The 14,889-nt window shown below is 42.3% G+C and overlaps 1 protein-coding gene across 2 annotated transcripts; it reads left to right on the forward strand.

Moving 5' to 3' along the window:
* The first annotated feature begins 229 nt into the window (after nucleotides 1-229).
* YWHAH (tyrosine 3-monooxygenase/tryptophan 5-monooxygenase activation protein eta) lies at nucleotides 230-11,502 on the forward strand. Of its 2 annotated transcripts, XM_061370670.1 has the most exons (3): nucleotides 230-264; nucleotides 397-463; nucleotides 10,075-11,502. In XM_061370670.1, the coding sequence occupies exons 2-3, from the start codon at nucleotides 401-403 to the stop codon at nucleotides 10,729-10,731; spliced, it is 720 nt and encodes a 239-aa protein (XP_061226654.1). In that variant the 5' UTR covers nucleotides 230-264; nucleotides 397-400; the 3' UTR covers nucleotides 10,732-11,502. The 2 variants fall into 2 exon arrangements, with proteins under 2 accessions (XP_061226654.1, XP_061226653.1); XM_061370669.1 differs by lacking the exons at nucleotides 230-264; nucleotides 397-463 and adding an exon at nucleotides 2,415-2,727.
* The last annotated feature ends 3,387 nt before the right edge of the window (nucleotides 11,503-14,889 follow it).

The raw sequence follows: 14,889 nt of genomic DNA on the forward strand, positions 1-14,889 counted from the left end.
GAGCCACTGCCTTAGGTCATGGTGCAATTTTCAGTACCAGAAATTTCTCCATCTACAAGTTCTTGCTGTGTGTGGTAGCTTTGCCAACAGCTCCCAGCCCTGCCTCATGAGAGCAGGATCTCTGACTTCCTGCCTGGGCTTTGTGGGGCATCGCAGAGCTCTGTAACGTCATGCTTGGTGCCTGGACACCCTGTCAGGGCAGCCCCCTGTCAGGTCAGCCATGGTTAGGTAGTGTCTTGCACCCGTTTAGCACTCTATTGAAAGGTGTGCCAACATTTCCATTTCCATTGCCTTTCCGTTTTTATTTTTAAGATGTGGTATCTCAACTTATAAATATTATAGCAGATTAAACCTCATTGTGTGAGCTCTAATTTGGTTTTATTTGTACCTCTACAGATCCATGCAGCCACTGTTATGGCTGACGATGCAGAGCAGGAGGTGCTATACGCACAGGAGGATAGAGGTACTCTCCCACATACTGTGTGTGTATGAAATGCTGTCTCTTTACTACAGACTGTAGAAATGCTGCGTACAAGATTGCACTTTTCCTTGCAACTGTGTTTAGCCATGACTCTGATTTAGAGCAGTGAGGTTGTGTATCACCTTGTGGCTGCAAGGCTAAGAACTGAGATGCTTTAGACTGAGAAATAGCTGTTAGAGAGAAGCTCAATTAAAAAAACCCTAAAGCATTTAATGAGAATGTTTCTGTGCCGGTGTAGCTATATCCACATATATTTGGCAGATTAATGCAGATTGTCTGGTGAGTGGGTGAATAACTAGTTACAAAAATACTTCATAATCTGTTTCCCTTGGGAGTCTGAAACTGCTGTATGAGACTAGAAAGCTTTTGGTAAACCCCATGAATTTTCAGAACCGCTGGAACACTTTGCAGACTGAGTAATCTCTACTAAGAAGTGATTACAACTGCAAAGTTTCCAAGGTGGAGAAGTGTATTAGGTATTTTGGATTGGCCCACCTCTATTCTATGCTATTCTTGCATAAATGTTAGACATATTAAAATCTGTATTTTTACGTTTAAATGCACCTTTTCAAGAACATGCTTCTGCTGCCCATTGATAAAACTTTATCCTTAGGTAAAGTCAATGCAAGTTTTGCACTGATAATGATAACAAATTAGGCTGATACATGGGTTCCATTCTGTTAAGGTTTTATTAGTCACTGTCTTCTGCTGGAAACAGTGACAGTAAAATCCTGTTGTGAAAGAGGTGGCCTTGAGCTTGTTGGTACCTACCTGCAGCCATGTGCTTAGCAGTGCTGCACAGATCTGCTTCCTGAACGCGCTGGCATTCAGTTTCTCCACGTCATTTTTACCCTTCATGCTTTACTACAAAGAGTTACTATTTATTCTTATTTGTCATAATATTTATGCCCTTTAAAACTGTCTGCAATATTCGTACAATCCCTTCTAAAACTAACTGCAGCATTTATTTTAAATGACATGAAGGCTTAACACAAAAGCCAACAGTGCTAGAGTTAAGGCTAAAAACTTTGGGCTGACACAGTGGATGGGATTTATTGGATTGCAGCAGTGCAAAGAGTGCTTAGGGTGAACAGAATAATGTCATGAGTGGGAGCAGCCTTGGTCCCCTGCCTCTGGTGCATGCTAACATGCTTGCTTCCTTCTGCTTTGGGGGTGACCACAGAGGTGAACTTCAATGGATAGGGGTGCTGTGGTCAGCAGCTCTGATATGCTGTTGGATGGGGAGTGAATCTGTCACTCGTTGCACGGCAACTCCCGTTATGTGCAGTGATGTTTCTGCGCTGGCTGTTCGTTGAATAGAGAAAGTTAATCTATGTATTATTGTAAGAGGTGAGTAACGTGGATACTCGTGTTTCTGGAGTCATTTGTGCAATGCCTTCCCGTTGAGGTAATTTCTATGCAAGGCTGGTACGCTGTCAGTTTATGAAAGAGGAGCCCGACGGTTACAAATTAAAACACGTAGTAAGATTTAATCGAGCTGCATCTCCTAGCCAAGGTATTAGGATTGCTCCGCGCCTGCCACCCCCACAGCCGGGAGCGCTCCAAAGCGGCCGGGACACGACACGCGTTCATTTACCGGGATGAGACACGGCCGTGGCCCGGCGCGCAGGCACCCGGCGGCCCGGCCCAGCCCGTCCCGAGGCGTTCGTTCCCCGCCCGTCTCCGCAGTGCCCGCGCCCACCGCCCACCTCCACCTTTGCAGCAGTAGAATGCAGCACTCGCAGCGCGCATGCGCCTCCCCCCAGCCGGCGCCCCGGCATGGCTATTTATAGCAAGTGACGTCACCTAGAAATAGAGCGCGGGGGAGCGGCGCCCCCTCCCCTCCCCTGCAGTCCCCTCGGCTCCGCCCCCTCGTTGCCTTCCCAGCGCGCAGGCGCAGGCGGTGGCAGCAGCGCGAGGCTCCGAGCCGGGCGGAGAGGCGCGAGCTGCTCACGCCGCGGAGGGCACGCAGCGAGCGCGCGGCGGCTGAGGCGAGCCCGGCGGCCGCTGAGGGAGCGAGAAGCGGCGGCGGCGGCGGCTCCGTGCAGGCTCCCGGCTCGCACCTTCCGCGTGTACCGAGGCGCTCATCCCCGCCCCTACCTTCCTCTCTCTCTGAGGGGCGCCGAGTGCCCAGCCCAGCAGCCACCACGGAAGCGGCTATGGGGGACCGAGAGCAGCTGCTGCAGCGGGCCCGCCTGGCCGAGCAGGCGGAGAGATACGACGACATGGCCTCGGCCATGAAGTCGGTGAGTGGGGCTGGTAGCGTGGCGGCTGCGGGTCATACCCGGGGAGGAGTGTGTAGGGTGGGTAGTGGCGGGGGAGGGAGGGGAAGGAAGTCCGGGCTGGTCCGAGGCGGAGTTGGGTCCCGGGGAGGATGCGAGCCGCCAGGTCCCACCCGTCGCCGTGAAGAAAGGAGGGCGGGAGCAAGAGCCGGACCTTCCCGGCGGGACACCTCGCCGCCGTGTGGGGCGGTGCCCGTTGCTACCTGCCTCGGGGAGAGGTGAGGCAAACAGCAGCCGGTACAAACTGGACCCAGGTCCCATTGTAAAATGTATCTTCCTCCCGCATTGCCTCCATTCCCTCCTAACGGCTCCGTGCCGCGCGCCCGTGGCCGCTCCTGCCCTGGGGGTGTGGCTGTCCCCATGCCCTCCTCTCGCTTCTCTCCCCACCGCCGCCAATCCGGCGCGCAGTGCAGCGGTTTGAATACTGCCCGCCTCTCTGCTCGTCGCGGCGGGAACGTGGTCGATTCTTTTTCTGACCTCTGCTCAAGATGGGGCCCGGCCTGGCGCCCGGTTCCCCCTCCCCCGGTGGGGATGTCGGGTTTGACCTTGCGGTGCGTCTTCGCTTCCGAGGCAGCCCAGGACATGCCAGCTGCTGGGGGTGTCTGGGGAAACCGCGCACCGCAAGAGGAGCCCCCCTCCTTTTCTAGACGTTTCTTTTGCCTTGCGATAAAAGGCACGAATAAAGGCCTCACCCATAAACATCAGCACTCTGACTCAAAAGATAGTGGTTGCATCCGAGTATAAAAGCTACCCAGCACACAGCGTTTCCCAAGTTTTAACGTTGTCTTTTTGCTGCTTCTTTGTAGGGTAACAAATTGTCAGTGCATTCTTTACCCAGTTGAGTACTGACATGCGTTTAAGCAGTAAGCTACAGTTGTGATTCAGCTCTTTCCGTAACCAAGCAATGAAAATTACTTGTACTGATCTGTCTGTATTGATACATAATAAACTTGCAGAATGATCAAACTTACTATGTCTAGTCCCTTCTTTAAAACCAGAGTATTCACGTAACCTCATCTTTTAAGAGTAATGTTAATGCCGGTAAATGCTTAGCATTGTCTTTGCTGTATCTGATTGCGGTTGGTTTGTTCTCGCTGATCTATCCTTTGTGAACATCAAAGGCCCCAAGAGGAATTGTTCCCCTGGAGAGTACACCTGTTTAAAGATGAGATGATCTTAGTTTGGAAGACCAGTTTCAGACGGAGTTCACATTTTTGTTGTACCAATTGATTTGTTCAGGGGCTGTAATGAATGTCCCATCCCTTAAATAAGGGCAGTAAAAAGACACTTATTTTGCTCTCTTGCTCACTTTTGCTATTGTGTCATTAGAAATACTGCAACCATCCAGTTCTAAAGCAGCAATGCTTCTGAGTGTCTCAGTAACAGAGGCACTGGACAAATTCTTGATACGTATAATGCAGTAGTAACAGCTCTGTTAATCTCAGATATTTCACTAGCTAGCTCTAAAAGATGGAGCAAAGAAAGCACCAAAATCCGCTGCTGCTGTAGAAGACTGTAGCTGTAGATAGTTCAGCAGTATTTGGAAAAATAAAAGCTATGGTGTATGTATGATGCTCTGAACAGATGTGAGGCAGAGTACAGTTGCTATGTTCCAGGAAATATGTAAATAAAGTACATGTAACTAGTGTATATGTCCAGTTCTCTTTAAACTGTCCTAATTACTCTGCAGTTTTCACTCATCCTGAATCACAGCATTCTCTGTAACACTACTTCTGCTCTCAGGTTGTATGATGATGAGCTTGAATCTTGAGCATTTATGAAACATTGTGTTATAGATACTTTAAATACAAAAAGAAAAACTGAATTTAAAAAGCAACAGGTTTTGGAGTATTCTTACCCTGTTGCAGCTCTGTAATGTAGCATCTGTTGGTTACTTGGCTTTCACAGGTGTTCCTTCTAACATGGTGATTTCCAGAACACTCTTCAATGTCTGCAGTTGATTTTGGCTGAGCATAAGCTCCTATGAAACCTTATTATGTGGCTGGCTGTTCTCAGACAGCTAGTGTTTCCTTCTGTGTCAATGATTGTAAGTAACAGATACTAAGAGACTGCTTTATCCATATAGAATCATAATAAGTAATCTTCTTGCACTCCAGAGATGTTAGACTTCCTTCAACAGGAAATCAGTGTTCTAACTTGGATATCTATTCTCAGTGCAGAATATCTTGAAGAAAGTATGATGGGACTGCCATTTCAGCTGTCAGCATTAAGCTGGAGAAGCACTGATTTTTTCAGTCCTATCAGTTAAAAAAAACAACAACCAGATGCAGCAGCAGTTGCAGCTTAAATAAGGAAACTACTGCTCAAGAATACAATTTTTTGTTGCTGGTAAACTTTTTTCTTGGAAGAATTCTGATATTTTGGCTTATAATGTGTAGACAGGAGAGGAAAATGATAAAATTATTTTAATTAAATAAATTAAATTAAATTTTATGTAAGTGCGCCTGCATGAAATAGCATTCTTCCAAGGGGTGTGGCATTGTTGCATTAAATGCTGCTCCAGGATTCCAGCTGTTTGGAATAACCCTACACGGTAGGTGCAGAATTGCTTCTTCACACTGGGAAAGGTAATGTTCTTAGTGTAAATGTTAAAGGTTCTCACTTGAGAATGCAGCACTGAGTACCTTTTGATTTAGATTGTTCCAGAAATAGTTAAACATCTTAGCTGTATGAACCCTTAGTCTTTCAGACAGTGTTAATTCTGATATGTAGTGCTCAGGACCTCTTAATTTATACTGCTTTTCTAGTATAGCTGGTAGAGAGTCATTTACACTTTAAAATTGGTAAGATGAATTGAGTTATGAGAGGTATAATTTTAAAATTAATCATACTGTTCTCTGTGAAATAAATTCAAGCCTTAGAAGGATCTAAAGTTTTTTAAGTAAAATAGCATGAGGTTCTAGTTTAATATTTAGGCTTTACCTAAGCACATAAGTGGGCTCAAACATTTGGGATGTTCCATATTTTCAGTATTGTGTCACCAAGTTCTCCTTCACATCAGTTTCTGGTTTTGGGTTAATGAAGTATTCATGTGTAGGAGGGAGGAATGAGATGTCTTAATGTAAAGGCTATCCTTCCCTGCTATGAGATTACTTCCTTATTGTGGTTTTATTCAGTAAATCTAGCTATGAACTTCCAATGCTTGGTATTAAACAGTGAAGCCACATGATGCAAGACACTGATCTGCTTTAAATTCATTAGCCTGCTTTATTTGTTCAGAAATTATGGCTGTATAACTATATCAGGAGAGACTTTAAGTAATTAAACCTGACTTTATACTGGCTCAGGTACAGTCATTTTTGCAACAGCTTGCTAAGAACTGGCTCTAGCTGTGACTCATAAGCTCTGGCTAGTGAAACACAAGTATAATCACATACATTCAGTTGACCTGGGTCAAATTCTACTAGGTAATTCAACAGTGCATCATTGATCTGATGTCCATTGTGGAACCTTCACTTTGGTGTGTTTTCTTTGTGTAATTCGGTTTGGTATGGTCTATGTGGGAGCACACACATGGAAGTAATTTCTGAGCTGATACAGGACTGCTGTGCTCATCAGCGTGTGTGGTTAGGAATTCCAGGTTGTGATCATTATTCTTTTTTATGTACACCCATTTTTCTCCCAGTAAACTGTGAAAGAATGGGCATAAAGCAGAGGAGGAGATACCTGAAAGTATTCTAGAAATAAATGTTTTGGACTGTATTCTGGTTACGAAAAGCAGACTGTCAGTCTGAATGAAAAGTGCCTGCAGATCATAGCCTGTGTGTTCTATTGCATCATCTGGCTCAGGACAGAAAATAACCCCAAACTTGGGGTGTGTGAGAGAGGTTTCTTTGCATAAGGAAATTATAGAGTAACACCTCAGTAAGTAAATACTATTTTAAATTCATACTACAAATGGCTTTTCATTTTTAAGTGCTTCTGGTTTCCCTTAGAGCCATTATAAAAAAGTGTGACTACATCTAACATGTAAAAGACATTAAAAGTGTAAATTATAGCAGTCCCAAGATCTTTTCTATTATGGAAAGGCTGTAAGTAGGATGGAATATAGGGAAAAAAACCTTTCCTTCAGCATTTCAAGTTTTTTTTTTCTATGCATCTTATCCAAATGTGAAGAGAAACATGTCTGTTCGTGTCTACTTTGCTCATGTATTGGAAACAGATAAACCAGTAGATAGCTCCGTAAAAGTCACATGCTGTTCTTTGAATCTAGGTTCTTGTAGCATACACACCAGAGAGGTAGATATGATTTTTACCTATATCTACACAGAGCAACATAATTTTTCAGCTAGGATAGGACTAATTTGCCATGCACTTGAGTTGATGGTAGTTGCTGATTCTCCAAGGTAGACCAGTAACTTCTGATACATTTTAAAGCTAGTAGACATCTCCTAAGGATGTTGAATTAGCTTCTCCGTTAATGTTTCCTCTTGCAAGGAACAGTTCCAAGGTAAGTTTAAGTCACTTTTGGGAATTAAATGACACAGCAGTCTAGTAATGACCTGGAATAGTCTCTTAATTAAGTCTTAATCTTCTCTCTTGGATTCTGTAATGTTTTGATTAAGAAGTTAACCTTCTTTTTCCACATATTCATTATTCAGTTATTCAGTTTGTCCTGAGGTGGTATTTCCCCAGGCTGTTTCTGTTGTGCTTTACATGAATGAATCTTAAGTATTCCCTGCTACTTCTCAATCTTGCTGTGTCAGGTTAAGTTCTGTTAGTCTAGTGCTTATTGAGAGTTTTAGCACCTTAGCCTAAGCTGGTGCAACAGCAAAGCCTTAACTGGCTTGTCTAAATACAGCATGAAGATGCTTCCAAAAGTTACACTGCATTTTAAAGATTGTTTTATAGATGTACTTCTAATACGAAATGTTGAGTAAAGACCAGACAAGATTGCCAGAGTTGATGTTGGACTTTACAAAATCTCCCTCTGTTAATGTGACCTTCAGAAATCTCTGCAGATATGCTGTTTATCTACACTTGCATTGGGTATTGTTTGCAGTTAGGGAAGGTCAGAGGCATTTTGGTTGCAGGTTATCTGCAATTGTAATGGCTCCTGTGCAAATGGGCATTATAAAACCGCTTTTTCAGGGTAGGTGTTATGATGCTTTTTCTGCAATTAAAAAGGAATACCACTAGAAAAGAGAATAGAATAGAAAAAAAACTGGAAAACTCTTTCAAGGCTACTGATACTCCAGGAAGATTGTATTTTGTCTTGTGACAAACTGGATGAAATTAGAAATTTTTGTAAAGCAAGTGCTGCCTTCTGACAGACTGTAGGGGATAAAAAGCTCTTAGCTGAGCCTCTGCATCTTGAGGGAGTTAGTATCTTTACTAGAGAAGATGATGTAGGTGGGTTGTAGTAGAGACTGTTGAGGGAGGGACTGTTGGGAAGACAATTGATTGAAAGCTCTGAAGAAGATGGTGGGGATGTTATTGGAGTTGATTGCTGGGCATTTCACTTGCTGTAGATAATCTGGAATTGCATTGGGCCAGGCAGAGCAGTGTCCAGGAGTGGGCTCCTGACCTGTGGGGAAAAGGCATTGGGAGATAAAACTAATTGACTTAGAATGTTTTAAGAACAAAATCTAAATTTGAAAGTAAGCTCTGTACTGTAACAGCTGTAATGCATGTAAGTTATATTTCGGACTTGGAAAGATGTGCATTTATTGGGTGGTTCACTGGATACGTCAGTCTCAGAACAGTATAAATATTTGTGACTTGATTATTTGCAGTATTTATTTGGTTGTGAACATTCTGATGCCTGTCAAGACATGTAAACATGTAAATTTTAAAAGAAATAATGATTTTAGCAGTGTCTGAGCAAGGACAAGTTTACTTTCACACCAAAGTACGTATCCTTAGAATTCTGGTGGCTTCTTTTAATGCAGTTAATACAGTATTTGTAAAATAATGGAGTTACATTTTTTGTCCTAATTCATAGACTCACAGAATGATTTGGTTTGGAAAGGACCTTAAGATCATCCAGTTCCAACCCCTCTGCCATGGGCAGGGGCACCTCACACTAAACCATCTCACCCAAGGCTCTGTCCAACCTGGCCTTGAGCACCACCAGAGATGGAGCACTCACAGTTTCCTTGGGCAACCCATTCCAGTGCTTCACCACCACAGTAAAGAACTTCCTCCCTATATCTGTACTTCCCCTGTTTAAGTTTTAACCCGTTACTCCTTGTCCTACCCCTACAGTCCCTAATGAAGAGTCCATCCGCAGCATCGTTATAAGCCCCCTTCAGGTACTGAAAGGCTGCTATGAGGTCTCCACTCAGCCTTCTCTTCTTCAGCCTGGACAGTCCCAACTTTCTCAGCCTGTCTTCATATGGGAGGTGCTCCAGTCCCCTGATCATTCTCATGGCCCTCCTCTGGCCTTGTTCCAACAGTTCCATGTCCTTATTATGTTGAGGACACCAGAACTGTAAATTCCAAATCTAATAACATGTTGGTAAATTTGCAAAAGCAGAACAACGAAGTGACTATAGGTCTAGTAGTTTTTATTCTCTAAATTACATCAAGTGAAATATGCCTAAATACAGTTTTAGAAGTATTATCTTTCCTCTTTCTTAGCTTTTTGTAGTAGGAATCTGGAGTTGATCATCGCTCTTACCAATTTCATGTTTCATTTTTATGCAGTTTTTTTCATGTGCTATCCCTGAAATGTGTCTGCAGCCAGCAGTTATTACAAATGATACCTTTTGTATTACACCTTGTAATTACTCACTAAGCAACTGAAAGATACTATGAAACACTAATTCCATTTGTACTGTGCAGAGCTTAATCATAGTGACAGCAGCGCTTCCATCTCTGGTGTCAAAAGAAAGCAAGCAGCAGGGAAAAGAAATGCAAGAACTCCATCAGTTTCCAGTGTCTGTGCTGTGTTCCAGATTCATAAAACTGGTATTCTAGGTACATTTAAATTCATTGCTAAGTGTGTCGTCTACAGAATTATAGCAGACTTGCTAAAAAAACCTGAGTCTTCCTTCTGTGAATGCTTCTTCATCACACAAGGCTGAATCACTTTTATTCAGTGAATGTGATTTGAAGTGGCTTCTAAATACATGTTCTGTTACAACAGAACTGTGGGGTTTTCACTCTTAAGCCTTGACTGCAGAAACAGTCTTAAACTTTTGTTACAAATTGACTCCTTTCTAGAGGGAATTTCGGGATCTAGATGAAATTTAGAATCCTGTATTTGATGATGGAAGTATTGAAAGAAATTTACATGCCCTCCTCTAAGACATACCCTTTAAATTTTATTTTTGTCTGTGTTTTCAGGTGACTGAGCTGAATGAGCCTCTCTCAAATGAGGATAGAAACCTGCTGTCTGTAGCCTATAAGAATGTAGTTGGAGCTAGACGATCTTCCTGGCGTGTCATCAGCAGCATAGAGCAGAAGACTATGGCAGATGGGAACGAGAAGAAGCTGGAGAAGGTTAAAGCCTATAGGGAGAAGATAGAAAAGGAGCTGGAAACAGTCTGCAATGATGTTTTGGCTCTCCTAGATAAATACTTGATCAAGAACTGCAATGACTTCCAGTATGAGAGCAAGGTCTTTTATCTGAAAATGAAAGGGGATTACTACCGCTATTTGGCAGAAGTTGCTGCTGGAGAGAAGAAGAACAGTGTTGTGGAAGCCTCAGAAGCTGCCTATAAAGAGGCTTTTGAAATCAGCAAAGAGCACATGCAGCCCACTCACCCAATTAGGCTTGGGCTTGCGCTCAATTTCTCGGTCTTCTACTATGAAATCCAGAATGCTCCTGAGCAGGCCTGCCTTTTAGCCAAACAAGCCTTTGATGATGCCATAGCAGAGCTGGACACACTAAATGAGGATTCCTACAAGGACTCCACTCTCATCATGCAGTTACTTCGAGATAACCTCACTCTCTGGACGAGTGATCAGCAAGATGAAGAAGCAGGAGAGGGCAATAATTAAAAAGCTTTCCTCCAATCCCTCTTTCATCCACTTCGCCATCCCCATCATCACCAATATTTCCTTGCCACAGTCACACTAAATATCTAGTGCTAAGCATATCTGTATTGTACAGCTGTTCAGATCTGCTGTCCACATTGAGAAGCAGTTTCAGATGAGTCTCCATGGGCATTGTTGGATTGATTGGTTTATTGGCCCTATTATCTTAGTTGCACTTGAGCGGTGCAGAAAGATGCATAATAAATGAGGCATTTTCAGTTTGCCTGTTGATAGGAAAATACAGGAAAGAAGAATGGAAAGTGATTGAAGAGAATTGGATTCCAGTTAATTTTTTTTCCATTTGAAATGAGCTGACAGTTCTGTTAAGCAGTACATTTTGTGCATGCAGAGTAAATTAGCCACCCCCAATTTTTTTTCAGTCAATGAGAACAGTTAAGCTGATGTGAAATGACAGCCCTGTTCATCAGTTTAAAATAAATAGTTTGAAATGTGAGGTTTCAGTAGCAATATTTTTTTTGCCTCTAACGTATGTGCGCACAGTTTTCTTTCAGTGCAGTGCATCTACCTGAGAGTTTTGATACTTGTAACCTTTTGCAGTTGTTTTGAAGAATCATGAATTTATTTTTTGTAAACTGTTTGGCTGTTTTGTTGTCTGTGTATTCTGACAACACTGTCAATATTAGCCCATGTTAAGATGGATGACTGAGATGCCAGACTTCTAAATTAAATGTTTTGAAATTAAATGAATAAAATAAAATGCTGCTTTGGGGACGTTATCTGTACATAAGCTGTCCTGTCTTTTGTTCAGAGCAGATACTGAGTTAGTGAACACGTCACTGGTGAGTTAAAACATACTTAATCAAAAGTTTAATGAGAAGTTGTGTCATATGCTAAAAAACAAACAACCAAAACAGTATGTTGAAAAGGAGGGGAAAAAAACCCACCAGAAAACACCCACAAAACCCAAAACCACCCACAGCCATCTAGAATGTGATGCTGCTCACCTGTGCTCAAGGGGAGATTCCAGAGGTGGTACATTTAGTAATTTGCTTGGTAGACAAGCTGTGATGCAATTCTGCTCAGGAGCTGAAACATTGTAAGGGACATTACTTGTCATATCATGTAGAGACTTGCATTAGCTCCTGTTCTCTAACTTCCAAACTTTCTGAAGTGCTAACCACATCGAATCACATTTACACATGAAAATCCCAGTTACTTTCATGAATACCTGCTTCAAACAGAAGCAGTATTTGCTCTTAAAGAATGCCTCTATTTTAGCAAACTGCAGTCTAGTCCCTAAAACTTCTGTTGGTTGTTTTCTTTTTTCCTTTTTTTTTCTCTCCCAGCAGTTAGTGTATTTGTATATTCATTGGTTCTGTACACACTTCTGTAATGGAATGTCAGGAAAAGTTAGCTATTGCATGTCACTGTATCCAGACTGCTGCTGGCACCTGAGCTAGCTCAGAGGTCGTGTAAGTTCTCATTTACCTAAACCTACTTTGATTTGTGTGGTAAATCTTACTCGTCTAAATACCCACAACAACTAATCATACTTTTTAAAGCAGTTCACTGGTTATTTTTAAGTATCTGTAGGGTTAGAATTTTTAATGGTAGATATATGTATTTATGTATTTTATCTTTTACTTAATACTAACTTTATTACAGCAGTAAAGGTGGTGACAATTGAAAGACAAATGCAATATCTGAAAAAGATGAAAGTACAGATACTTGGTGTTGTACTATTGTATAACCTTGAGGTGCTTGACCTCTGAAAGTAGTTTGAAGTGTGTACTTAATATAAATTACTACTATCTGCCAGTGCCTATTCTGGAAGTCACTTTTTCTTACTTGCTTCTGTTTCATCAGGCAATATTAAAGTCCTCATTTTTCAGTTCCCTTTTTTCCAAGTAAGCCTTGCAAGAGTCTTTTGGTCAGTAATACCTGTTTGGGCTTTAGCCTTCTAGATCTTAGAGCTTCCTTTCCTTCCCCTCAGGTCTGCTTACCTACCCCTGTGGACCCAAGGTAGAACTTGGCAATAAGACTGCTTTTTTATATTGAAACACTTTGGCTGGTTAATAATTAGTATTATTTTTTTTTATTCCTGTTTATAGAAGTGCCACTATCTGTTAATTCAAAAATTAAGGAGTCCTTTCTCATTTTAGGTACTGTCTTGCACAGACCCTTTGTCACAAATGTATGAGCACTCTGTGGTCTGCAAGTGAATCAGCAGGTCTCTGACATTTCTGGACTAGGCAGTTGAAGAGTAGCTGTTGACCTGGTGCATAACATCCACAATGGAGACCAAAGGTATTCTGCAGAATGGTGCAGTTGCTATGTACCTTAATAATTTCTGGTTTTATGAAGTATGCAGATCAGGTGGTTGTGGTTATCTGTATTGCCATTAAGTGGGGAAAATAAATCTTTGTGGAGTATCATAAAGCGTGAAATTCTGCTTTGAAATAGCTTTCTGACTATGCTGGAAGGGTGGATTCCTTTCTCCCAAGCAGTATCAGTGTTATAGCTGTAAGTATCAACAGATAAAAGATAGCTGCATATTAGGAAGCTGTGTGAAAATTTGCAGCTCCTTCATTGTCTCTTGCTCTTGGTGCACATTCCCTTACTGGCTGAAGGCATTCTGACAGTTGTGAATGTAGAGGCCCTCAGTGATCCTGGAGGTGATGGAAAATCAGTAATGCTAACTGGGGTGCTGAATACCAGACATATGCTTCCTCTGCCTCCAAGCTACCTAGGCCTTGGGCCAGGATCTAATAGCACAAGTAAACGTGGTTGGGAAGTAGCAGCTGTCTTCTAAGAATTACAGATCTTGTGCCAGGATCTTCCGAGGAACTACCCCAAAGAACTAGGAATAGCAAGAGTTCCCTGGTTCAATGTCCTGACATAAACCCCAGCAAAATGACAAAATCTGCCAGTGAACCCCACCAAATGTAGGCAGCTTATTATCAAGTGCTCCTGGCAAAGTAGGATCTGGTGAACAGGAAAAGATTCTCTCAAGTTTCTAGATTGTCTCCCTCTGAAACATGGGAGAGTTGAAATTCATCATGAGGAACAGCTGACAGGTTGTTTTCCATCAAGTGGTGGTGTGTGTGCGCTGGGCTACCTGTGGACTTAAGATGATTCAAGCTACAATCTCAGTATACCTGAGTGTAGGTCAAGTTCCTTTGAGGGTGATAAACTTGAAGGTAGGTGAGTGAAATTATTGGGTGCCTTCAAGTGTGTGCACAAGGTCACAATCTCAGAATCAGTTCTGGCTTCCTTAAAACAACGTGAATGACTATTTAGGTGTGCCCTTATTTTGTGTGATCTGCCTTACAGCTTTGTAGCAGTGGATGCTTTGCTGAGCGTCTGCTCAGGAAAGCAATAAATAAGGTGAATTATTTAGCTTAATCTTCAAATAATCTGTACCTTCTTTCTCAGGAAGTTAATTAAATTGGGTTTTTTTTTCTCTTTGTGGTCTGTGGCATAAAAAGCACTTCTGTCCTTGCTAGAGGTTCATAAACCAAATGTTGATAGGCAGTGTTGATAGGCACAGTTGCTCTGCATATGTTGATGCCTGCTCATTTAATGAGTCTCAGGAAGTCTTCTAAGCCAAATTCTTTCACCAGCTCTTGCCACCAGCAGTGTACTGGTTTTCAGTCTGAGGGCAGATACTTCTCCCATGTTTTTCAGTTGTCAGTGGATGATCCACGGCACAGAAAGCATGTTTTTGTGATTGCTTTGTGATGTGAGTCAGTAGAGTAAGAAGAAGAAGAAATGCTCCAGTGCAATCCATGTTCTTGCTTCCACTTCAGATGCTTTTGCGTTTTCTGGGCCCTGGGATTGCTAGATGCTTTTTTGTAATCCTTATTGTAGGGATGATCTGGAGGAAACTAAACCAGATGAACAACACATGTTGTTTGCTGCACTATTCTGCAGTGGACCATAGGATTGAGGTATTTTGAAATTGGTATTTCTCCTAGGTGGCCTCCAAGGTATGTCTTTTGTCTCTCAGAATAAAGAAAATAAATACAAGAAAATCCTGGGCTACACCCAATTTATTGGTTATTGCTTAAAGACACCAGTTGTATTCACCAGAAGTGCTTAGTTGGAGTTCACAACATTCTTTGAAGCTGGAGTAATTCTAATGGAAAGACTTAACATTGA

Source organism: Neopsephotus bourkii, unplaced genomic scaffold, assembly GCF_033783945.1.
Source record: "Neopsephotus bourkii isolate Nb327-2 ecotype Australia unplaced genomic scaffold, CSIRO-AGI_Nbou_v1 NB_1542, whole genome shotgun sequence".
NCBI lineage: Eukaryota > Metazoa > Chordata > Aves > Psittaciformes > Psittacidae > Neopsephotus > Neopsephotus bourkii.